This window comes from Primulina tabacum, chromosome 18 (genome assembly GCF_025594145.1).
Source record: "Primulina tabacum isolate GXHZ01 chromosome 18, ASM2559414v2, whole genome shotgun sequence".
Classification (NCBI taxonomy): Eukaryota; Viridiplantae; Streptophyta; class Magnoliopsida; order Lamiales; family Gesneriaceae; genus Primulina; species Primulina tabacum.
The window spans coordinates 24,644,737-24,671,579 of record NC_134567.1 but is presented as its reverse complement, the minus strand read 5'-3'; the positions used below and the strand labels follow the sequence as shown (position 1 = coordinate 24,671,579).

General features: G+C 35.4%; 1 protein-coding gene across 1 annotated transcript; it reads right to left on the bottom strand.

The window, feature by feature from the left end:
* Positions 1 to 21,861: 21,861 nt before the first annotated feature.
* LOC142532408 (uncharacterized) lies at positions 21,862 to 22,871 on the bottom strand. Its single transcript, XM_075638716.1, has 2 exons — positions 22,863 to 22,871; positions 21,862 to 22,761 (listed from the first exon to the last, which is right to left on the bottom strand). Exons 1-2 carry the CDS (start codon positions 22,869 to 22,871, stop codon positions 21,862 to 21,864), a joined length of 909 nt encoding a protein of 302 aa, XP_075494831.1.
* Positions 22,872 to 26,843: the final 3,972 nt, after the last annotated feature.

Below are 26,843 nucleotides of genomic sequence, written 5' to 3'. Positions count from 1 at the left end.
AGTATACGTAGAACAACCACATGGTTTTTTCAGTCACTTTCATCCTGATCATGTTTACAAATCAGATAAAGCATTATATGGACTTGAACAAGAACCAAGGACATGGTATGATACTTTAACTAAATTTTTGCTTGATCATTACTACTCGATTAGAACGGTTGACAAAAAACTGTTCAAATTTTCAAAAGATGATCATTCATTATTTGTGCAAATTTATGTTGATGATATTATATTTGGATCAACTAATCCTAAATTTTGTGAGAGATTCTCCAAGCTAATACAGAAAAAGTTTGAAATGAGCATGATAGGAGAATTAAACTACTTTCTAGGACTGTAAGTCAAGCAGTCAGAAAATGACATCTTCATTAACTAAGCTAAATATACACGAGACATGCTAAAGAAGTTTGGAATGGAGAATTGCTCCAAAGCTGCTACCCCAATGAGTTCATCTATAAAACTGGACAAAGATGAAAGGGGAATCTCAGTAGACACAAAAATATACAGAGGATTGATTGGTTCACTACTATATCTGACCGCCAGCCGACTAGACATCATGTTTGCGGTTTTTTTATGCGTACGGTTTCAAGCTAACCCTATGCAATCTCATTTTACTGTTGCAAAATGTATTCTTAAATATCTTAAAGGTACTACTAATGTGGATCTTTGGTATCCCAAATATTAAAGTTTTAATCTTGTAGGTTAATCAGACGTAGATTACGCTGGTTGCAAAATTGATCGGAAAAGCACAAGTGGTTCATGTCAGTTCTTGGACGATAGAATAATATCTTGGTTCAGTAAGAAACAAACATATATTTTCACATCAACCGCTGAAGCAGAGTATCTTGCAGCTGGAAGTTGCTGTGCTCAAATGCTATGGGTGCAATAGTAGCTCAAAGATTATGGAATTGAAACTGTTGAGTATCTCATCTTCTGTGACAACACTAGTGTAATAGACATTACATACAACCCTGTATTGCATTCTCGGACAAAGCATATCGACATTAGACATCAATTTATCCGAGAACATGTCATGAAGAAAGAAATTTGTCTTGAATATGTCTCAACAGATCAACAGATAGTAGACATATTCACCAAACCGCTGCAAGACGCTAAGTTATCTTATTTTCGAATTATTCTAGGTTTAATCGATTTATCTTAGTCATTTTAACAATTTTATATGTTAACTCATTGCTAAGGTTAAATGCAGGAATCAATAAAAGCATTAAAGTAAGAACAACAGTAAACAAAATAAACTTTTATTGACGAAATCGAGCCTTTACATTTGAGATTTCTTCATCTATTGCAAGCCTCCAAAAGGCCAAACAAGTTGTTAACCCTTTGATAGAGGTCCTCATGAAGTCCTCTGAGAAGGCAATCCTTCTCAGACTCTTCTGCTCTTTTAGGAGTAGCAAAAGATAGACACTTTCATCTCTAAAGATGTCAGAAGTATGAGCGACACGGAGATGCCACATATACTTATTTGTTGTTGCCACTCATTTCCTTGTGGCAACAAGTCCTCCCTCATGGAAAGACTGCATATCCTGGATTTTGGGCCAGGTATATAGCATCTTCTCCAAGACGCTATCCTCAATCTTCTACTTCCTTGCAGCCTCTATGGACCGCATAAACTCTTGTGCCAAGTCTGGCTGCTGAGAACTATTCCCTTATCCATTTGCTCCTGCTTTGATTTCCAAGTGATTTTGTGACTAACCAGTTTGCTCATATTTATAGATTTGAACCATACAAAGAGTCACCATCATTATTACTGACAGGAGGATCTGAAGAGATTTATGCACACCATTCATGGTTCATCTTCCGAGGTTTATCTTATTTAATGCATATATTTATGAGAAAATATCGGTTCAGTTGATAAATTAATGGGTTAAAGGAAATTTGTTTTCAACCGCTTAGGTTGACAAATGAACAACCCATGTTTATTGAGTGACTCAACCACTTACCTTCTAATCACATTAAAGCAGCCAGTTTGTTCCTTTATGCAGGGCATGTTTTTTCCACGTCATTACGTAAAAATCACTTAACTCTATTACTGTCCTACAAGACGTGACTGTTATCTTCTTAAAATTTGAAATAAATCATTATACCGTCATCTGAAATTTTTCAAAATTTTAAAATCCCTCCACTAAAAGTTCTCCACGTGGACTGATCTGTTGCTCTCCGAACCAGACGTATATGAACATTGCATTCTAATTTTTTTTTACAGAAATTTAATATCTTCATACCTGGTTCTTCTGGGAATTTTGCTTGTCAAAGATCGTCCTGCAGATTTTATCATCTTCTTCTCCACGCAAATGGCTGCATCCATTTCTCACAACACCATCGTTATCAACTTTGCATATGTGCTCGCCATGACCAACAAGCCAATGCAAGATATGTTCAGAATGCCTGAATCTTCTGGCCTTCGTTTTTTTTTTTTTGGGATGCAGTGAGCAATACTCCGAGATCCTATTTAAGGAATTCTTTGATACTGCTTATATGGAAAACTGGGAAATCATGTGTTGTTCAAGGAAGAAATCTTCATATCACCCAGAAGATGTTTGCTGATTTGTGTAAACTACCAGCTGCTGGAATCACCGACTTTACTACTCTTCCAGATGGCAACATTGAGCTTTGGAGAAATGACTTCTCTATTTCTGACCCCCCGATTTCTTCTCCAACATGCCAAAAACGAGATCTGAAGATTGAATTCAGACTGATGGCGGATATAGTGGCGAAGGAGATTCTCGCCAAGGCCGGTGCATATGACAAGGTAACTCTGGAAAAATTCATTGACATGGCAACCATCGCATCCAATCTTAAAATCAACTGGTCTGATGTCTTGTTCAATACATTCGTTGACATGATAAAGAAAGAGAATCAGTCTCAAGGTTTTGTGGTTCAAATCTGCCATATGCTAACTCAGTAAGGAGTCCAACCGGTGGGTATGGCTGAAGTTGGAAAGACCAAGCTATTTAACTGGCCAACGGTTAAAAAGTTTATAAAGAAAAATCGTCCAACCGACGAGGAGATTGTTTCTATCAAAGCAGAGACTGGGGTTGAATTTGTTAAACAAAGGAAGACGAATATGAATCCCAAAGGCATTAAGAGAAAGCTGGTTCTGAAATCCAGCTCTGATGAAGAATCAAGGGATGATGTACCGGTTTCTCAAGTTTTTAAGAAGAAACGGTCAGAAAATCCCAAAGCTGCAAAAATCAAGATGATCAAGCATCTTTCTACACCATTGGTTCCTTCCCCGATTCCCGCAATCAAAGCAACAAAACTCAAAAGAATCAAGATTGTTGAACCAGAAATCACATCCTCCTTTTCAGGCATTCCTCTCCTTCACCGACAGACAAGGGGAAAAAAATTCTGCTCGAGGAGCCACCGTAGAACAATCCTGTTCATACTACCATTGTCCTAACCAGTGAACGAGTCAATGAGATCGTTTAGAAGAAAATGGAAATGTTTGACATATGGGTTGAAAGTCGAACGGTCATAACCTTCTATTCACTGCGTCAAACCGGAAATATCAAAGCAGCTGCCAAACTTGAACTTTTCATATTGGAATGGACAGAAACATCTGATATTTCAACCGTTCTGCTTCGTCGAAATTTCTTGGAAATGCAGATGAAGGAAAGTGATCTCCGAGCACTGATTCAATCGAAAAGGAACAATTTTGTTCCTACTTGTTTAACTGCAAAAGAGACTCGTTTTTCATTTCTCAACTTGAGATGGACGCTCTTTCACTCTCAATGATTGTTGCTCAAAAGTGGCAGGAGCTTAAACTACTTGTGGTTGAAGTAAAATGCAAGCTAGACTCAGAACTGAACTTTGATGAAGTGCTGGGTTTTGAGATCTTCCAAGATCGATCGACAACTCAGGATCAACCATCTTCATCCTCTACTATGCTCACTAATTCCCCACCATCAGAGGTACCTGTTGAAACTACTATGATCAGTACTGTGGTCAACATACTGTCACCTTATGAAATCATTATGTCAAAGGATGTTCCCATTACTGAGCAATTCTTCCACCAAGATGAATCGGGCTTCTCGTCAGCCTCTCAAAAGATTCATGAGGAAGATGCATCTGCTCAATAGACTGAATCCATTGTGCTTTCTCTCTCAATACACATCTGTGTCTCTGAAGTCCAACCCATTTATGTCGAAGAAGTTGTGCAATCTCTGTCTGATTTTGATCAGGGCACAATTCACAAAGAAAATCTTCTTATCCAAAGTCTACTTCTGCTGATGATACTGCTCAAGGCATTCTTCAAGAACAGTTGGTGACTTCACATGCCAAATAAAGACGAGGTAATTATTGTTTCTCTGCCTCCAGGCTCGCCTGCATCTAAAGCTCCATCAAACATTCTGGGAGCACAAGAAACCAAAGGCAAAGCAATCACTGTTTCGACTGAAGAACTTGACACAGTGATTAATAATTTAGCCTTTGAACTCGATGACCCTCAGCCCTCAAAGTCAACTGGAAAAGCATCCTTTTCTCAACTGGTCTCATTCAAGGCCAGATTAATTTCTTCATTTGATCTAGTTGAAACTGAAGAAGAAGAATTAATGGATGAAAACTGCCAGTTAGAGATTTTTGACAGACTTACAACTATGGATCAATCGATTCTTGCTCTTAACAGAAAGCATTTTGATTTGAAGGAAGCCTTTCAATCGATGAAATCTGATCTCTCAAAGGAATTTTCTGCTATGAATACAAGTGTTACCCTCCGACAAGACATGCATAACTCTTCACATGTCAACATGTGTACTGAGCTTTCAGGTCAAATATTTCGTTTTAAAGCACATGTTGATCAAGTATGGATGCCCAAGGAGCACAACTCACTGAAATCATGCAATTCCTTGTCCATGGTGATATCAAAAAGGGAGAAAGAGAGGGGCAAAAGGAGCTTTTGAGAGCATAAAAATCACTTAGAATAAGGGTTGCAGAGCGTGCCAAAGCAGATCAAGCTAAACAGATCAAAGAACAGAGAAAAGGTTAATGTACTGTATTTGTTTAGATGTTTTGATTTGCTGTTCTTTTTCAACTGGAGTTTGTAATTTCATCCACTCAATGAAATACAACTTTTCCTTTATTAAAGCTTTTGCAATTATCTGTAAATTGTTGTATAGTTCTATAACTGGGTTTTGTCATCACCAAAAAGGGAGAAATTTTTAAGAATATTACCTAAGAGTTTTGGTGATCGACAAAATCAAAACATCACTTAACTGCTTCTGTAGAGCCCAAAATTAATACACGTATAACTCATGTATTTATTTAAATTGTTAAATTATTTATTTAAGTTTAAAACGATTTTAAGCGATGCATGAGTTATGAATTTGTATTATTTTAAATTTTTTATGTTTATATGATAAACGTTAAAAATGTTTTCTTGAGTTTCATGTTCAGGCGTTTATTCGATGCGAGATCAGGGAAATGAGATTGGCGACGATTTGTGTGATTTGTAAAATATGGTATTTTATTGCAAGTAAAGAAAGTGGTATTTTAAATGATAAGTTTCTAGCATTTTTAAATCTTAATTTAATTTATTAGGTGATTTTAAGGTTTTAAATTTTTAAAGTTTATCAATTTTGTAATTTGTTTTAATTAGGGGATTTTGTAAAGTTAGTGTGGATTAACATTTTAATTAGCATTTTAGTTGTTTAATTAAGCAAATTCTATCCCCCTAATTTATTAAAACACATGCACACACACAATTTTACACACATACTTACACGTTCATTTTGAAGAAGGATAGGGTTCTTGAGTTCTCATTTTCAGCAGCCTCCATATCACCATTCCCCTACAATTTTCTGATATTCACGTTGGTTTTGCTGGAAGAAAACGTGCCACAATTCGTCTCGGATCAACCCTCGTATTCTCTCCGCTTTGGTACCGTCGTTTCATGAGTATATTCATCAAAGACATGTATATTCTTTTATTTTTGCATCTATCTTGTCGTAGTAAGTATTTTGATGCGTATTATATGCAAAATCCATGTATGTTGTGCAAAAGTTTGAGAAAAAATGTTTTGAAACAATTTTGGATCAAAATTTTAGATCTCAAAAACGAGTTTGCTGTCACTTCGAGTACTGTGAATTTTTGGTTCACTTTCCGGAAACACTTTCAACATATAAAACGTAGTACTTTTTGATATCTTCTATTTGACAGTAAATTCGTGATTTTTATACAAGAAATGAGTGAGATATGATCATTTTCGTGTGACTGCTCAAACTGTGATGTTTAAACGATTCAGTTTTAGATATCTAAAACTGAATCTGCTGTCATTTCGAATCCTGAAAAACTTTGGTCGGTTTTCTGGAAAAACTTTCAACATATAAAATGTATTACTTTTTGATATCTTCGATTTGACATTAAATTCGTACTTTTTGAACAAGAGATGAGTGAGTTACGATCATTCTCGTGTGACTGCTCAACTGTGTTGGTTTTCAAAATTTTTTGCGCAGATGGGGCGCGCTCGAGCAGTAAGATTTTACCGCCCGAGCGCCAATCATTCTGGGAAAAAATTTTAAATTTTTGTCTTGGGCTGGCATGCATAATGTATTAGTATGTTCGACGTTCAAAGAAAATATTTTATGTTTTTGAGGTTTTCTAATTGTCTTGTGACCAAATATGAACGGGTTTGGAAGCCGGCGAACGTGTCTGGGGACCTCTCCACCTCGGTAAAGCATGACCGAGTTTAGATCCGGATTGGAAAGTGGTAAAGCATGACCAAGGACCAATCCACCCGTTAAAGCATGACCGGAGATCTCATGTATGTGGTAGTGGACATCCCTGCCAACCCAGTACTGTGGTTTAGTCTGATCAGGCGCACTATGTTATGAGTCACTTGCTTTGAAACATATCTCTACGAAAAATGATGATGTTTATGTATGCTCAAGTATGCATGATGCAAGTATGTTTATGAAAAATTTTATGAAACGATGGCACGTCTATATTTATGTATGTACGTTCAAGTTTAAGTATGTATGATCTATTTTAAAATGCATGTGGTTTTATTATGTATTACTTGTTATTCTCAGTTTATACATGTTGAAGCTTTAAACTCACTAGACTTGATCGATGCAGGTGAGGATGAGTACGAGGAGACGAGAGGTGGGGATCAATGAGTTGGCTCGGACTGCGCTGAGGCTAAACCCAAGGACCGCTTACGTTTTAAGGAAAAAAAATTTATGCACGTATCAAATACTATGATTTTCACGGGATTACTTTACGATGTTTAAACAAGTGTTTTTGCAAACTTTGGTTGTAGTTGTTTCATTTCAAATGTTTTAGATGAGCAGATTATTTTTATCGCAATTTGAAAGTTTATTATTTATTTAAGAAAAATTTTTATTTTCCGCAAATTTTAATTAGTTCAAAATACGGTACGTTCCAGCTTCAGGAAACAGTTGCCAATCTTTTGTGTATAACAGGAACCAGTTCAACTGCTTGTTTTTCAATCGCCTAGTTTTCAACCGCCTAACATTCAACCATTTGAAGCAAAAGAAGTTCAATCTTCCCAACCGGTTGTTCAAAGACTTTATGTAAAATAATTAAAGAGCTACTTATTGCTCACTTAATGAAAGACATTCTCTGACCAGTTCAGAATGTTCAAATGGCTTTTGCACCGCTACAAGTCAACCATGTTCTGCATCAGTCTTGATATTGATCTGCATTTGTGTCACTATCCCAGAAAAGAAAGATTACTTATATCCCACAATGTTCTGATGGTAAAAACAGTTGCCATAAAAAGATACTCAGAAGTAACTCTTCAAGGAATGAGATTCAAAGTTGTGCTAGCAAAGAGGACATTGAATGCTTTGCTGAAGAACATTTAATGTATTTACAGCTGATAGTGACACATCATTCCAAGGTTACAGCTTATACGGTACGTTCCAGCTTCAGGAAACAGTTGCCAATCTTTTGTGTATAACAGGAACCAGTTCAACTGCTTGTTTTTCAATCGCCTAGTTTTCAACCGCCTAACATTCAACCATTTGAAGCAAAAGAAGTTCAATCTTCCCAACCGGTTGTTCAAAGACTTTATGTAAAATAATTAAAGAGCTACTTATTGCTCACTTAATGAAAGACATTCTCTGACCAGTTCAGAATGTTCAAATGGCTTTTGCACCGCTACAAGTCAACCATGTTCTGCATCAGTCTTGATATTGATCTGCATTTGTGTCACTATCCCAGAAAAGAAAGATTACTTATATCCCACAATGTTCTGATGGTAAAAACAGTTGCCATAAAAAGATACTCAGAAGTAACTCTTCAAGGAATGAGATTCAAAGTTGTGCTAGCAAAGAGGACATTGAATGCTTTGCTGAAGAACATTTAATGTATTTACAGCTGATAGTGACACATCATTCCAAGGTTACAGCTTAACGTTACTCATCTCTTTCCGACCGTTTGAATGACAGCTTATATAAGAAGAGCTGTGTAGGACCGAGTGCTTACTGCTTTACCAAAAGCTATAGATGGTGGAATGGTGCAACTCAAATATTTTAAACTGCACAGCATCTCAAGCACCACGGTTCGATCACTCTATCAAGCAGGGACAATTATTGCACCCAACAATCTCCCTCCCAATAATTGCACTCCTTGCAATCAACGGAAATCGAACCCGTGACCTTGGCTCTGATACCAATTGTAGGACCGAGTGCTTACCGCTTTACCAAAAGCTATAGCTGGTGGTAATGGTGCAACTCAAATCTTTTAAACCGTACAGCAGCTCAAGAACCTCGATTCGATCGCTCCACCAAGCAAGGACAATTATTGCACCCAACAAGCTGGAAGTATCCAAGACATATAACAACGCGATACATAATCATCAAGCTTTCAACAGTGTGATTATCTTCATGCCTGCATACTTAAAGAATTTGAGCGCAATCAAAGATCACATATCTCATCGCTCATCAAGCATGCATTCAACAGAAAGTTATCTGATCATTCAAAGATCATATTCGTGCTACTAAAACATATTGTTTTACTTACATCAATAATCTTTTGGTTATTTGATTAATAGTGGTGTCTGGTGAACTGAGGGTTCTTAAAATCTAGAAATTTAAAGTGATCAGTAAGAGTTCCAAAACAGACATTATGATAAGTCCTGATTGGAGTGGGCTGTTGTAAAAGTTTTGTAAAGCCAAAGTTTTTTAGTGGAATCCTTTCTACATAGGAATAAGGGGTGATATATGAGTGTTTTCTCCGAACATCCATAAAATTCTCGTGTCTTTACTTTCCCAACCCTTTACATTTCAAAATTGATTAGATTGCCAACCGATTGAAATTATCAACCGTCTTTCGCACTTTTCAATTGGTTCATATTTCTAACCGTTTGAAAAATTCTTTCAATCGCCTAAAAACGGTTGAAAAAAAAATTTAAAAAAAATATTTTTAAAGAGTTTATTCACCTCCCCCTATAAACTCTTTCCCGATCCCAACAGATGGACTACGGTCGAAATACGAGCAAAAATAAAGAAAAAAAAAACATAATTAATTGTAATAAGACCAAAACTGAAAAGAAAATGCTAGTTACAGGAATAAAAACGCAAATCCATTGTTAATATAACCAAGTTGAAAAAAAATGTAATTACAAAACCAAAAATTTAATTTTCTCGACCTTTATATTATATGTGCCACATATTTTAATCTAGTAATAATTATCAAGAAACTTTATCACTTCAAATAAAAAAAACTTATACGAGACCTTCTTACGGGTCAATTTTGTGAAATAGATCTCAAGCCCAACTCGAAAAATAAAAAAATATTATTTTTTATGTGAAAATATAAATTTTCATTTTAAATATATATCAGATCAATCCATCTCATATATACACCTGTAAAATAGTCTCACAGGATATTATTCTTTCATTAAACAACCATCACGTGTACTATGTAACAACCATCATGTGTACTGTGTTTATTATATTGCATCGACATATTTTGTTCTTATATACAAATACAATAATATTTATATATATATATATATATATATATAGGTTTAATTTGATCTCTTGAGCTTCTACTGTAAGCATTTATATGAGCATCGCTGAGTTTATATTTACCTTGAGAAAAAATTTGGCATTAAAATAATATTTTCATAAGTTGGATCGGATTTGAGATCCATACAAGAAAATTAACATGTGAGATAATCTCACAAGAATTTTTGTGATATGTATCAGGAGGGTGACACAAAATTAATTAAGAATAGGGTTTCTTACGGGACGGTTTCACAGAAATTAATATGTGAAACCTCATATTCACTTTAGAGATCATGAGAATAATGATATGTTTAAGGTCATTAATTATTATTATTGTGAGTCAAAAGAATCAAATAAATGAGTGGTACACGAGAAAAGTGGTCACATGTACACCATTAACCATAATCAATAAATTAGGTTTGCGAACACGCCATATTATCATTATTACCGTGATATCATTTGTAACATATAATTGTAGAAGGTAACGTTTTGTAGTTTTTTTTATTTATAAAATATAATTTCACCTAATTTTGGTTTTAGTCATTTATTTATTAGTAGTTCTCAGTTTAAGAAAATCTGATAAGTCATTAAATAGTTTTTTTCCCTAAACTAGAGAATGTTATTAAGTCATTCTGGCCATCTCGAGCAGGCTGCACTTATAACGTTAAATATTGTTATCATCTCAAGATTAAAAATATATAGTTAGGTGTGAAAACCCGGAATCTTGCAACGGGAAGACATGAATATATCATAGGAAATTTCAGCTTATGTCGTAGGAATTTCAGCTCATTTTGGCACAACATTTTTCAGTTTCAATATGCAATCATAATCTTGGAAATTTGAATAATCATTTTTCCTCAGTATTTATCATTTATCACCATTTTAATGACTAATTAAAATACAATAAATCAGCCATTAAACTATCTATATTAAGAAGAAAGTAATGATAATTAAGATGAGATTAATAACCATGAATATGTGTTTTTAATATGGGTTAATGGTCATGAATATGTATAATTAAGAAGAGGTTAATGAACAACGCCGAATATGAAGTGTTATTTGGCGATTATGTGATCGTTGAACAACGCCGGTGTTGACTAACTCCGTTCATGGGACGTGACACTAGGAATATCGAAAATTTCGTGAAATATAATATGTTGCTTAAGTATTAAAGAAATAGCAATGTTCATTCAATGTCGTACTATTTTAATATTTGAATGATGTCATTAAATTTGATTTTATCAACTGATAAAGCTAAATTAAAGGATAAAAGCTAATATGCCAGTTTCCACCAAAAGAAAAGTACCCGTTGATCAATTCTATTTTATTAAGACAGGCGGTTGATTTCATATATGGATAAAGTAATTTAACTTTATATTATTTTAACATTTGGACATGAGAATTATAATGAGTGGGAAATAACTTTCAATTAACCTAATTTGGCTAAAAAAAAGTAAATTGACAGTGCACGGAGTAGAAAAAGCACATCTTCGATGATTTAAATCAAAATATTTTTTTATTTTTTTAAAAAAATTCACACGCGAATTAGACCTCTAGTTTTTATAATGAATGCAATGGTTACGTCTAGATTTTACCCATTTGAATTTTAGATAACTAATACTTAATCTCATTTAAATCTAAACTTATTTATATTATTAAATAATGTTTAAAAGCAAGATTAAAATCTTATAAAGGAAATCTCAAAAGGCTAGAAAACCAGGTTAGAAGTCCACTTTGAAAATTCATCATATAAAAATCCACGCTCGCTAGAAAATATTGTAATTTTTTCCGTTGATGATTTGACATTTGCGCGACGAAATAATCAAGGAATTTCGACCCGATCTAATTAAAATAATATACTTGTATTAAATAAACTGAATTCACATGTCACGAAGATGCATCGAAAATAAATCAGGAGAAAGAAGTGGAGTAGACTTTTTGGCTGATCTGGAAAAATTACTTATGTGATTCTGTCTGTATATATATCTGATCATAGCAAAGTTAAAATAAAAATGAAGAGGCCATTCATTAGAGAGCTTTGTGCTTCTTTGATGCATATATTTCACAAATTTTATCTGAACTGAATACTATCTTATCGAAAAATTCCTAAATGGAGAAGGAAGCGAACCGGCCAGCAGCGATTGCCATAGACATGAATTGCACTGCCGAAGTGCAGAATGAAAACCCATCAGCATGGAGCCTTTTGGCCAAGATTCGCTCTGCGGCCGCCAAACTCGTAGCCAAAATCTTGAAAAAGACTGATCAGCCCTCCATTAATTTGGAGCCGCCGCCACCCGAAGTTCCAGTGGTAGCACTACGGTTGGACGCAACAGCGGAGGAGGAGATTTCACGGTCCATGACCACCACTCCATCGCCTGAAATAAAACCAGGTTTACAGCACCCCGTTTTCAAGATAATAATGGAACAGAAGCTTGGGAAATCCGTGCTTAATATCGGAGTCCCCACTGCCATAGCCGTGTTAGTTTCCGGCGGCTCCATCGGCCCAAAAACCCTAATGTTCTTCACGTATATAATGGTGTCGGGACTTTGCATGGGATGTGTCGCGATCTGGAACGGGATATTGCTTAGAGAGACGTTTCCTCGTGAGGCCAATGTGATTGAACTGCTGGGCATCGTCCTGGTTTTGATATGTTTAAGTGGCGTGGTTGGTTCATTTCTGCTGCGAGAATTCGTGTGGCTTCCTATTCTCTGCGGCAGTTGGTGCCTCTTCCCTTTTATTATCATGATTCTGCCGAGCCGGGGCATTTAAATAAGTAATTCAGTTCAAATTTAAAGTTTAGAAAATGACATCCATTTCTGCACGCACTAAAACCAGGTTGTCCTACAATTAGGATCATCTGGCAACAACCGGATATCATGTTTGTAAATTTATGTTCACATGGTCTATTCTCCTCAATTCCCCTAGCTGCCTTAACTCTATAATATTGTCTATTTGCCTAAATTTCTTTATGTTCTATCCAAGTTTATTTTGTTGGATCACATAATTTAATTAATTATATATGAATATACTATTTAATAAAAGACTCAATATAGGTAGTATTAAATAAATTGGTATGGTCTACTCATGTGTAGAAACTCAACCCAAATAAGTCTTTTATGATAGGTCGAAGATTGCTAAGGTTATATAATGTTATGGTCCCCGAGATACAGAAAATATAACACATAATATATATTGTACGTATGACACCCAACTAAGGACGACACAACCTTTGAGGGATGCCACAATCCTTAATAGCATCTCGTGCGGAAATTTTTGTCTCCGTTGAAGTATTGTAGATAGTAAAAAAAAAAATTTATTAGCGGAACCGAATCGTACAAAGTACTAGTAAATTACGATAGAATTTTACAAGACCAAACTAAAACAAAAGACAAAAAAAAATGACAACGATTTATTATAAAATATTCCAGACAACAACTAACAGATCATTCACTAACATTTTCTTCTTTATCCAATTCCCGGATACTTAGCTCTGGAAATTATAGTAGATAAAAAATAGAGAAGTTAAGTCTTTAAGAACTTAGTGAGAATTAAATAATGATAAATATGATGTTAAATTTAACATAATGATATGACAGACAATAGGGTTAGTATCATGTTATATAAGTGCACAAAAAGCACAAAAAGAGTATGGTTAGTATAGAATAAAGAGCCAAGTGAACTAATAAACTTGGACCAAGGTCACTTTGTTCAATGGACTCAATCTCTAGACCAAAGTCTATTACCCAAGGCTCTGTCTCGATCAATCACTTTATCATTAATAAATAATTCGTTCATTCATTCGATGATTAACCAAAACCTCATTTGGTGAAAACTTGATAAGAATCACACTTAATGTGATGATATTACAATGAGAACATTTCATTGAAGCATTTCATAAAATTATGGAATAACATTAATGAGCAAATTAAGTAAAATAAATTCTTAAATACGATGATATCAAGATAATAGATTTGATTGGTAAGAAAGATATCGGCATGATTGATGATTCAATATGATAGAAAGAGTGGTCGTCGAAGTAGTGCATATTTCATATGCATCAACGAGATTAAGAGATACCATAATTATGCACAGGCACAAGAAATCAATAAAACATGACAAATATCATTTTAAAAATATATCATATCATAATTTTCCAGGCCAAATGCCAAGACTATAAGAACGGTAAAAATTTTCTCACCTTAGTGACTTACTATAGTTGAGTATGAGAACCAAAAGTTTAAACCAATCCTGTTGACCAAGGTGATTATTATCAGTATAGTATAACACTCCCTAATTCATTTTAATAAAGACTATCCCTAAAATTTACCAAAATAACGAGTATTAGCCCATAACTTTATCAACTTTATTTTGTGTATTAAAATACCATAGTAATGAGCAAATATATATATATATATATATGTGTGTGTATAATCTTTGGACTCGTCTTATGTCATAGTAAGTGTATATACTTTAAATATTCATAATAATAACAAATTATTATAAAATATATATAAAAAATATTATTCCAAAAGTAACTTAATTTTTATAGATATATATATATATCGAATATATCATTCACAAAATTATAATAAATAACTTGCAAGCCCAAAAAAATTAAAACTTCATAGTTACTTTCAGTGATATATTTTTGAAGTATTGAAAACTAGAAACATGTATAAAAAGATTCAAATGATCATATAAGTATCACATCATATCCGAAAATCATAGTATCAACATTTAAAAATTTATAATATATGAAATACACATCCAAAATTCTTGAAACTTGAACAGTAGCTTATAATAATATAGAACAAGGTTCAAAAAATAAAATATTTGTTTCCCACCAGACCGTGTAATACACGTGCCAGTTACGACGTCGCGTGGCCGGCGTCTAGCCAACAAGCATGACCCATTTTTTCCCAGCAAATGGAAAAAAGATTTCCTACAATTTTTGTGTTATAAGTTTTCTCAAATTCACAGCCGAATCGTACGAGAAACGAAATAACTAGTATATATAACTCACATCCTTACTTTGACTTTCGGAAAAAACTATTTCCGATGTCGATTCTGGGAAATCACTGACATAAATATGACATATAATGGTCAACTTTCATGCTCAGACTAAGGTATAATACGATTAGAATAGGTACGCAAAATGGAAGTGAAAACAGTACCTTAAAAATGAACAACATTCATGTTCAGACTAAGCCAATCCTATTTAAAAAGGTGATTATTATCAGTATAGCATAATAAAAAATATTATTCCAAAAGTAACTTAATTTTTATAGATATAAATATCGAATATATTATGCACAAAATTATAATAAATAACTTGCAACTCTAAAAAATATAAAACTTCATAGTTACTTCTAGTGATATATTTTTAAAGTGTTGAAAACTAGAAACATGTATAAAAAGATTCAAATGATCATGTAAGTATCACATAATATACGAAAATCATAGTATCAAAATTAAAAAATTTACAGTATATGAAATACTCATCCAAAATTCTTGAAACTTGAACAATAGCTTAGAATAATATAGAACAAGGTTCGAAAAATAAAATCTTTGTTTCTCACCAGACCGTGTAATACACGCGCCAGTTACGACGGCGCGTGGCCGGCGTCTAGCCAACACACATGACCCATTTTTTTCCAGCAAATGGAAAAAATATTTCCTACAATTTTTGTGTTATACGTTTTCTCAAATTCGCAGCCGAATCGTGCGAGAAACGAAATAACTAGTATAACTCACATCCTTACTTTAACTTTCGGAAAAAACTATTTCCGATGTCGATTATGGGAAACCACTAACATAAATATGACATATAATGAACAACTTTCATGCTCAGACTAAGGTATAATACGGTCAGAATAGGTACACAAAATGGAAGTGAAAACAGTACCTTGAAAATGAACAACTTTCATGTTCAGACTATGTCACTCCTATTTAAAAAAGTGATTATTATCAGTATAGCATAATACTTCCTAATTCATTTTAATATAGACTATCCCTAAAATTTGCCAAAATAACGAGTATTAGCCAATAAATATATAAACTTTATTTGGTGTCTTAAAATGTCATAGTACGTAATAAGCAAATATATATATATATATATATATATATATATATATATATATATATATATATATATATATAATTTTTGGACTCGTCTTATGTCTTAGTAAGTTTATATACTTTAAATAGCAAAGTATTATTTAAAAAATATAAAAAATATTATTCAAAAAGTAACTTAATTATATATGTATATATCGAATATATCATTCACAAAATTATAACAAATAACTTGCAAGTCCAACAATTATAAAATTTCATAGTTACTTCCAATGATATATTTTAAAGTATTGAAGACTAGAAACATGTATAAAAAGATTCATTTGATCATATAAGTATCAAATCATATCCAAAATCATAGTATTAGCATTTAAAAATTTACAATAAATGAAATACTCAACCAAAACTCAAGAAACTTGAACACTAGACTAGAATAATACATAACAAGGTTCTAAAATAAAATATTTGTTTTTCACCGGACCGTGTAATGCACTCGCCAGTTACGACGGTGTCTGGCCAACACGAGCAGCCCATTTTTTTCCAGCAAATGGAAAAAAAGATTTCCTACAATTTTTGTGTTATAAGTTTTCTTAAATTTGCAGCTGAATCGTGCCAGAAACGAAAAAACTAGTATAACTCATATCCTTACTTTGACTGTTAGAAAAAACTATTTCCGATGCCGATTCTGGGAAACCACTGACATAAATGAGAAATATGACATATAATGAACAACTTTCATGCTCAGACGAAGGTATAATACGGTCAATATAGGTACTCGAAATGAGTGTGAAAACAATTGTATTGCCCATACCCGAACCACTACTAAAAAGACTAATAAACATGCAACATTAAAACTTAATAACAACAATTAAAACAGCGAAAACGAAATAACTTAATCATCTTACAACCCAAATGAAAACAGAACAGTAATAGCAGTCTTAAACATTAATACAACCATAACGAAAACATAATTATGAATGAGAAAATGATAAATCACAGGAAAACATCCACTGGATCACCATAGAAAATCCAACTGCTCTAACCACTGCCTTGGTCGTCCGAACCGTCCAACCTAAGACCTGTCCGGTGGAATGGGGTGCCCAAGATGAAAACAAGGACGTGAGCGACAATTGCCCAATACGAGAATGTACGAGTATAAAAACTGATATGATGCATGCGAAATGCAATATACTCGGATATCAAGGATCAAGTCAAGAATCTCATGCTCAGTCTAGAGGCGCTTGAGTGTGTAGTCTCTGATTCGCCCTAGGCATCTTTTGGCTCCCACACTCATCATCAAGACGTGGACCTACAATGTCCAGGTCATCAGAGCCCGCTGGTCCCGTAGGACACTGTAGATCTCGATGCCCCATCGTCCACAATACAGAATAGGGCTGAGTGGCCCCAACAAACGAGGTATATCTCAAAAGATATCAGGCTCAACATGATATGTCATGCATAATATGCCAAAGCATTAAAACATATATCATGCAACAGATAAATATGCAGCATATAAGTGTGTATACTACGCTTGGATATCTCAATCAGTACATCACATATCTCACTAAAACAATCTGACAGAAAGCTCTTAACCTAGACAATATCAACATTATGAAATCACTATCAAACCAGATCATCAATTACCAAACATGCTACAAAGTTCTCCCTAATGATCCTTAAATCACTATTTAAGGCTTTAGGATTATACATGTGTTCGTCGTCAGCCCGTTGATGATGTCTCGTTCTCAGTTCACCGACCCCTCCTCGAGTCGACACTAGTTCCGAAACTTCCCAACAACAAAGTTCCCTGGAAACTGTCTAGAAAACCTAAGGTATATGGCTAGAACTCTATCTGAAGAATGCGGCGTAGGAAACAAAATAAATTAGCTTCCATTTATAAGCTGCCACGTTTAGAAAATTCGAATCAATCTTATCTGTCACGTGTCAAAATCTCATTTGTCTAGTTGGATTTCTTGGATAATTTAATCTGAAGTAGATTGGGTTATCCATTTTAAATTCGGTGGATCCCAACAGCTTGATCCCGAATTTTCAATTCCTTAATGATACTTAAATAACAACTATTTAATTATCTTTTAATTTGTACTTCATTCAAAATAAGGATTTGGGTCATTACCCTCCTTACAAAGATTTCGTCCTCGAAATAAAAACTGAGGTACGATACAACTGAATAAAATACAACTCATGATTACAAATATACAACTCAAAACAAATGTGGATACTCTGAGCACATATGACTCTCTAACTCCTAAGTCACCTCTGCAGTACCTCGGCGTTTCCATTGCACTAAAACAAGTGGAATTGTTTATGAGCTTTTTCTCTTTCCCTCCCAGGATTAAAAGCGGCTGCTCGACGTAAGTCAAGTCTTCTTCAAGTTGAACATCTGTCGGACCAAGAACATGCGATTCATCTGCTACATACCGTTGTAGCAATGATACATGAAAAACATTATGAATGCTGGACAGATACGGCGGCAAAGCCAATCGATATGCCAAATTTCCAACACGTTCCAAGATCTCAAAAGGTTCGATGAATCTTGGGGCTAATTTTCCCTTGAGTCCAAATCTCATCACCCTGCGGAATGGTGAAACTTTAAGGAAAACCTTTTTCCCTGATTGAAACTATAAAGTTCTACGCTTGGTATTCGCATAACTCGATTGAAGATCTTGAGCAATTTTAATTCTCTTCTTAATCAATTCCACTTGGTCAATCGCTGGTTGCACTAATTCAGGTCATTGCACTTGTCGTTCTCCTACTTTCGTCCCAAAACAATGGAGTACGACAACGTCTACCATATAATGCTTCGAATGGAGCCATACCAATGCTACTGTGGTAGATATTGTTATATGCAAACTCCACAAGCGGCAGATGATCATGCCATGCTGATCCAAAATCAAAAGTACAAGCACGCAACATGTCCTCGAGTGTCTGAATAGTCCTTTCAGACTGAAAATAGGTCTCTGGATGATAGGCAGTACTCAGGCTCAATGTCAGTTCCCAAAGCTTTTTGAAAACTTCCCCAGAACCTTGAGGTAAAGCGTGGATCTCTGTCACTGATTATACTTGTGAGTACACCATGATATTTAAGAATCTCTTGGATATATAGTCTTGCCAGTTCGATCTAAACTATATTCCCGACTATACGGAATGAAATGTGCTGACTTAGTCAGTCGGTTCACAACAACCCAAATGGCATCACAATTCTTAGAAGAAAATGGCAAGTGGGTGACAAAATCCATCGTCACATGCTCCCACTTCCACTCAGGGATAGAAAGATTCTGAAGTAATCCTTCTGGTCGTCGATGTTCAGCTTTCACTTGCTGACAAACCAAACACTTGGCTGCAAAATGATAAACACTTTTCTTCATACCTTCCACCAAAACCTGGTCTTCAAATCCTTATACATTTTCATGCTTCGGGGGTGGATACTCAACTTACTCCTATGGGCTTGAGATAAAATCTCGTCTCTTAATTTAGAATCTTATGGAACTACGATTCTTCCTGACAGACACAAGGTTCCATCTGTTTGGAACGCAAAGCCAGATGTGTTGTCTCCGTTAGTTAACCTTGATAACTTTTTCACTTTCGGGTCAGAAAACTGAGCTTCTCTGATTTTGGCATACAACGTCGGTTCAGATAAAATGCTCGTTACTTGAATGTGTTCCATTCCTTTCTTATGACGGAAGTGAAATCCCAGAGATCAACAATCTTGGATTACACTTGATATGAAACTTGTCTGAAGTGCAGATAATCTCAACTTGCGACTAAGAGCATCTGCTGTAAGATATGCTGATCCTGGATGATACTTGATTTCACAATCATAATCCTTTTACAAATCCATCCATCTTCTTTGGCACATATTCAACTCTTCTTTAGTGAAGATATACTTCAAACTCTTGTGATCTGTAAAAATCTCAAATCTCTCTCCATAGAGATAATGTCGCCAGATTTTCAAAGCAAACACAATCGCTGCCAATTCCAGATCATTAACTGGATAATTCTCTTCATGCTTCTTCAACTGTCTCGATGCATATGCAATCACATGACCATTCTGAGTTAAAACACACTCAAGTTCTTGAAGTGATGCATCAATGTACACAATGTACTCTCCTGATCCAGATGACAGAGTTAAAACTGGTGCAATTGTCAAACATTGACACAGTTCATTGAAACTATTTTCACATCATGTGTCCATTCGAACTGCACATTCTTACACGTCAAATGTGTCAATGGTTTGGCAATCTGAGAAAATCCTGAGATGAATCTCCAGTAATAACCTGTCAAACCTAGAAAACTTCTTATCTCTTGAGCTGATTCCGATCGTGCCCAACTCATCACCGCTTCGATCTTGCTAGGATCCACTAATATCCCATCTTTGGATATAACATGTCCCAAGAATACAACTATGTCGAGCCAAAACTTGCCCTTGTTCAGCTTAGCATACAGTTGGTGATTCCTTAAGGTTAGCAACACAATCCTTAAATGTTGTCCATGCTCTTTAAGATTACGAGAGTATACCAGTATGTCATCAATAAATACAATGACGAACTTATCAAAATACTCTTGGAATACTCGGTTCATCAAATCCATAAATACTGCTGGAGCATTCGTCAAACCAAACGGCATCACTAGAAACTCGTAATGCCCATACCTTGTTCGAAATGTAGTCTTAGGGATATCACGTTGATGAACTCGAAGTTGATGATACCCAGACCGTAAATCGATCTTTGAGTACACTGAAGTTCCTTGCAGTTGATCAAACAAGTCATCAATCCATGGTAACAGATATTTATTCTTGACTAGTTACTCGGTTCAACTGTCGATAATCTATGCAAAGCTGCATAGACCCATCCTTCTTTTTAACGAACAACACTGGTGCTCACCAAGGAGACACGCTGGGTCTAATGTACTCTTTGTCAAGAAGATCTTGTAACTGTTGTTTCAACTCTTTCATCTCCGTTGGTGCCAATCTATAAGGCACTCTGGAGATAGGTGCGGTTCCTGGTACCAACTCTATCTCTGCTTCCACTTCCCTCTCCGGAGGAAATCCAGGAATTTCATCAAGGAAAACATCAGGAAATTCATCGACCACTGGAATGTTCTTCACGTCTTACATCCTTCGATACGTCAACAGTATAAATGAGGTATCCTTCTCCCCTTTTCGCTAAAGCCCGTTGTGCCTTTACAGCAGACACTACTGAAATTGGAGGTCGATCTCCCTCACCGAAGAAAAACCAATTCTCGTCTCCTTCTGGACGAAACTTAACGAGACATTGATAACAATCTACCGTCGCTCTATACTTAGTCAATAGGTCGATTCCCATAATACAATCGAAATCTTCCATAGCCAATATCATCAAATTGGCAGACAAGTATCTTCCCTCAAACTCTAACAAACAGTATACTACAAGCCGCTTAGCTAAAACCTCTTGTTCCATCGGTGTAGACACCGACAACAAAACATCTAATGACACATAGGGTAGTTTTATGATTCTTATCAAACATTGATGCTATGAATGAATGCAATGCCCCAGTGTCAATTAATACATATGCAGGAATACCACATATAAGGAAATTACCTGCAATGAATCTCTCATTTTGCTCCTCAGCTTGTTCTTAGTCGAGGGCAAACACTTGCCCCTGAACTTCTAGGATTTGCTGAGATCTTTGTGATATTCCACCACGACGAGAACCTTGAACAGGAAAACATTTCTGTTGCACAGTGGCCTCAAACTATTTTCCATTGTGAGACTCTGCCATAGAACCTCCGCCTTCACTCTAATTCTCCAAATTAGGGCAATCCCTCTTCATGTGACCAAAACCACCACAATTGAAACAAGCACATGTTGCTCTTCGACAATTTCTGGTGATTGCCTCCGCAGTGGCCACATTGCAGCTTTTCCTACCAAAGCTGTGCACCCCTCCAGAATCGGAAGAAGAAGAAGGTACAGACTTCTTGAAAGACTGACCCCTCGGCCCCAACGAACTAGAACTTTTGCTAACTTGCATAGCCTTCCTCCTAGCAATACTGGTCTCTGCTTGACGACAACGATTCACTAATCCTTCGTACGAAGTAGGATCATCGCTGACAGAAACCCGATAAAAAATCTCTTGGTTCAGACCATTCAAAAAGTTATAATATTTTGCTGCAGAATTCTCACTGATGTGAGGTGCGTGTGGCAACAGATCCATAGAACGCTTTTGGTAATCCTCAATGCTCGAATCTCCTTGCTTAATGGTCAACAGTTCCATCTCCTTCGCCTGACGAAGAGCTGGCAGAAAGTGATGATTGATTAAGGCCTGACGAAAATGTTCCCAACGAATCCGCCCATGCTGCTGAACAATTGCATAAACAGGTTTCCACAATTTTCGAGATTTTCCTTGGATCATTAAATCGGTTACCTCCATCTTCTCATCCTCGTCATAGTGCAGCACTCGAAAACATTTCTCCATGATATCGACCCAAGCTTCAGCAACATCAGCATTCTCATATCGGGTCAACGGTGGAGGTCCAATCTTCATGAAATCCATAATGTTGACACGGTTTCTACGTCTCCTTTCATCATGATCTCGGTGACGCCTTCCGTCATGATCTCTACGACGATGTTCTCGGCCAGCCTCATCGTCGCCATAACGGCCATGTCCCACACTTCCGTGACTGCTTCCATCTCCTGACATCTGAAAGGAAACCAAAATCAATCTCTAAAACCTCAAAACAGAATTACTAATGTCCCAAAAATCTTTGCATACTCTGATACCACCAAATTTAGTGCTCTTACCCGAGCCATTACTAAATTGACTAATAAGCATGCAACATTAAAACTTAATGACAACAATTAAAACAGTGGAAACAATATAACTTAATCTTACAACCCAAATAAAAATAGAACAGTAACAGTAGTCTTAACATTAATACAACCATACGAAAACATAATTTTGAACGAGAAAATGATAAACCACAGAAAACCTCCGCTGGATCACCACCGAAAAACCCAACTGCTCTAGCCACTGCCTTGGTCGTCCGAACCGCCCAACCTAAGACCTGCCCCGTGGAATGGGATACCCAAGATTAAAACAAAGACGTGAGCGACAATCGCCCAATACGAGAATGTACGAGTATACAAACTGATATGATGCATGCGAAATGCAATATGCTCGATATCAAGGATCAAGTCAAGAATCTCACACTCAGTCTAGAGGCGTCTGAGTGTGTAGTCTCTGATCTGCCCTACGCATGTTTTGGCTCCAACACTCATCATCAAGACGTGGACCTACAATGTCCAGGTCATCAGAGCTCGCGGGTCCCATCGGACTCTGTAGCTCTCGATGCCCATCGTCCACAATACAGAATAAGGCTGAGCGGCCCCAAAAAATGAGGTACATCTCAAAAGATATCAGGCTCAACATGATATATCATGTATAATATGCCAAAGCAGTAAAACATGTATCATGCAACAGATAAATATGCAGCATATAAGTGTGTATACTACGCTTGGATATCTCAGTCAGTACATCTTGTACCTCGCTAAAACAATCTAACAGAAAGTTTTGAAATTAGACAATACCAACATAATGAAATCACTATCAAACCAGATCCTCAATTACCAAACATGCTACAAAGCTCTGAACCTAGACAATACTAACATAACGACAAACACTATCAAGCACGTTGATGATGTCTCGATCTCAGTTCACCAACCCCTCCTTGAGTCGACACTAGTTCCGAAACTTCCCAACACCAGAGTGCCTTAGAAACTGGCTAGAAAACCTAAGGTATATGGCTAGAACTCTCTCTGAAGAATGCGGTGTAGGAAACAAAAGAAATCAGCTTCCATTTATATGCTGCATCCAGACTAGTTCAGAAAATCCGAATCAATCTTATCTGCCACGTGTCAGAATCTCATTTATCTAGTTGGATTTTTTGGGATAATGTAATCTGAAGTAGATCGGGTTATCTATTTTAAATTCAGTGGATCCCAACAGCGTGATCCTGAATTATCAATTCCTTAATGATACTTAATTAACAAATCTTTAATTATCTTTTATTTTGTACTTCATTCAAAATAAGGATTTGGGTCATTACAACAGTACCTGAAAAATGAGTTTTCTGACATTATTTCCTTCCCGAGAAGTGGTGGTTTTTGAATTTTAACGAAAAATCGGCTGATGATTTTTTGACACCTTTTTTTAAAAAGTTTGCCAAAATTATTTGCTTAAAATTTCATAACTAGTAACATAAATCAGAATACTTTTAAACATTTCATAAAACTTAAAACTTGGCGGTCCTCGGGTTTAGCCTCCCGCCCAGTCCAAGCCAGCTCACTGGTCCACATCTCTCGTCTTCTCAAATGCATCCTCACCTGCATCGATCAAGTCTAGTGAGTCTAAAGACTCAACATGTATAAACTGGGAGTAACGAGTAATACGTAATAAAATCACATGCAACTTTAAAATAGAGCGTACGTACTTGAAACTTGACTTGCATACTTAAAAGCTTGAACGTAACATACCTGAAACGTGTACATACATACATAAACATAGACGTGTCGTCATCATAAGACTTTTCTTAAACATGCTTGCATACTTATACATACTTGAACATTCATAAACTTCATCATTTTGCATAGAGACATGTTTCAAAGCAAGTGACCCATACATAAATTCGCCTGATCAGACTAAACCACAGTACTGGGCTGACAGGGAAGATACACTGCCACATACATGAGATCCTCATTCATAATTTAACGGGTGGATTGGTCCCTGCTCATACTTTACCGCTTTCCAATCCTGATCTAAACCCGTTCATAATTTAATGGGGTGGAGAGGTCCTCGGCCACGTTCACCGACTTCCAAACCCATTCATAAATTGCTCACAAGACATTTAGCGTACCTCAAAAACTTAAAAATATTTTCTTTGCACGTCAAACATACTTACTTGGCGTTGAGGGATTCGTTGGATCTCGCTTGGAGCCACTGCTGCACATACTAATCTGAGTTTCAATATTTATCTTGCATAGCTTAGACGTATAGTGTGAAGTCCCGAAAATTTTAAGTCCATATGAACCACGTGCGTGCAAGTTATTAAATTCCTTATGTATTTTATGATTTTAATGCATACTTTCATTTAATTTATGAAATTTATTATTTTAATTATTTATGTTTATTTATTGTACGTTAAAATGTTTTTTTTGAGTTTATGTTCAGATGTTTATTCGAGGCGGAATCAAGGAAAGGAGACCGGGACGATTTTAGTAAATATTATTGTGGTATTTTATTTTAAGTTAGGCTTGAGGCATTTTTAAATAATTTATGAAGTTTAAAGCCTAATTGGAATATTAAGTTATTTTAGAATTTTAAACTTTTAAAGTTTATTAATTTAAGGATGTATTATTTTTAGTAGAGAATCATCATTTTTATTTAGTATACTAATTGATTAATTAGTATTTTTATTATATTAATTTAAAATCCTTAAAATGATCATTTACTAAATGATTTATTTAAACATGCAAGCACACACAATTTGACTCACACACACACTCACACCTTTACACATACATATACACGTATATTACATATACACACAAAACAAAACACATGTTATTCAACCTATTTGACTAAGGAGAAAAGAAAGTTTTTAAAAACTCTTCTCTCCATTATTATTTTTGGTTCCTCTCCACTTTTCTTTTTCAAATTGTCTTTCCAAGAGCACGTCCATCTTTTTTTTTCTTTGCAATATTCCAGCATCTTTTGGTTGAGGTTATTCAAGAAAAATTCGAGCAAAGTTAGTCCCGTATCGTCTCCGCTTCGGTATCGTCGTTACGGTATTTTTAAATATCAAAAGGCATGTATAATCTGTTCTTGCTGCATCGATCATGTCATATTATGTATTAAGTTGTTTTTAAGCATAAAAATGTATGTATGATGTAGAAGTTTGAGCAGAAAAATCTACCGAATGTATTTGGAAGTATTTTTGGAGTTGAAATTTCGTGTTATGATGGTCTTTCGAAAACTGAGATTTTTCTGTACATATTTTGAGAAAACTTTCAACTACAAAAACGTAGATCTTTTCGATACGTTCGATTTTATATAAAATTCGAGTTATTTGGATTAAAAACGAGTGAGTTATGGTGTTTTTAGTATGACTGCTCAAATTAGATCCGAAAATTCCTGTTTTGATGTTCTTTCGAAAACTGCAATTTTTCGGTACATATTTTGAGAAAACTTTCAACTACAAAAACGTAGATCTTTTTCGATACGTTCGATTTGATATAAAATTCGAGTTATTTGGATTAAAAACGAGTGAGTTATGATATTTTTCGTATGACTGCTCAAATCGTGTTTCAATAAAGTTATGAATTTTAATGTGTTCTTGAAGTTTTTATGTTGCAGGCTTTGTTGGGGATCAATGGGTGATCGTTGCTGCATATAAGAAAGTTAGTAATGATGTTTAGAGTATTTTTGAGGTTTCGATTCATGTCGTTAAAAGCTTGAGTTATTAAAAAGTCGTAAGAAATAAACTTTAATATAAATGACAGTATTTTTGGGTCGTATAAATTGTAGGGTGATTATAAAAGTTTAGTTCATTGTTATGGTGTCCTAGAATGGTCTCATAGTGTGGAATCTTGATGCATTATGTGTTAATTGGGAGAATAGACATGTCATAAAATTTTCATCAAATAATTCGTTGGGCAGACGGACACGGACCCGGAGACGGAGGTTAGCACGGGGTTCGTGCCTTCTCATTTCTTCGACACATATTT